Source organism: Austrofundulus limnaeus, unplaced genomic scaffold (assembly GCF_001266775.1).
Source record: "Austrofundulus limnaeus strain Quisiro unplaced genomic scaffold, Austrofundulus_limnaeus-1.0 Scaffold3056, whole genome shotgun sequence".
NCBI classification, from domain to species: domain Eukaryota; kingdom Metazoa; phylum Chordata; class Actinopteri; order Cyprinodontiformes; family Rivulidae; genus Austrofundulus; species Austrofundulus limnaeus.
The window spans coordinates 11,656-12,505 of NW_013955458.1; the positions used below are offsets into that span (position 1 = coordinate 11,656).

General features: G+C 37.3%; 1 protein-coding gene across 1 annotated transcript in view; it reads left to right on the forward strand.

Annotated features, from left to right (window-relative positions):
* The window catches only part of LOC106511669 (poly [ADP-ribose] polymerase 14), a gene marked incomplete at both ends in the record, with an annotated part of 6,675 nt that extends 5,825 nt beyond the window's left edge, over positions 1 to 850 (forward strand). Inside the window, 2 exon segments of the mRNA XM_014000417.1 lie at positions 579 to 712; positions 808 to 850. Coding sequence (XP_013855871.1) covers positions 579 to 712; positions 808 to 850 — 177 coding nt within the window.

Sequence of the window (850 nt, forward strand, 5' to 3'; positions counted from 1 at the left end):
CTCTTATGGCCTTGCAGCAAGTGTAGTCTGCCCTGAACTTCTCCTCCTCTCTGGTCTGTCCCTTCTTTCTCGGGCTTACTGCACCTGCATCAGTCCCTTGCACTTGTTTTTTTCTCCCTCTTTTCCTCATGGATGTCCTGGGGAATAAACGAGAAAAACAAAGCACAAGCACTCGCCCATGCACATGTGTTCTGCCAATCATTAGCTATCAACTGACCAAATTAGCGCAACTTTCAGTACATCCACTCTTTTATAACATCTTGACAAAATATTGCTATTAGCCAATTTATATACAAACCAAATAGCTTTAACATTTACTGACTTAAAGGTAAACACACTTTTCTAAAATGTCATAGGTAAAGAGTAGTTATTATATTAGTATTTTCAGAAATAAAATAAAAGTCATAGTTATCAATAAACTTATACAAAAGCAAAAAACAATTACTTTTCATCTGTATGCATGGCTGTTTGACCTATGTAGGATTTCCATTAACCCTTAAAATCCTGCTGCGTGTAATGTAACCTCATATTTACCACAGGGCCACAGTTATAACATTTTTGCCTGACTCCTGCTTTAGATTTGGAGCTGCCACAATATTGGGAACCTATGAAAGGAGAACATTTTAAAAAGGTAGAGTTACAGCGTAACTCAAGGGAGTACCATACAGTAGCCCGTGGTTTCCTCAAAAAGGCTCGATACAGCATTGAGAAAGTAAGTATACTTTAGCCAAAAAAAATCTTACTTTGGAAACTGACTCTAAAATAGAACATTTTGAGAGAAAGTAATTTACTTTATTTTGGGTTTAGATTGAGCGCATCCAGAATGTCTACCTTTGGCACGCCTTTAACG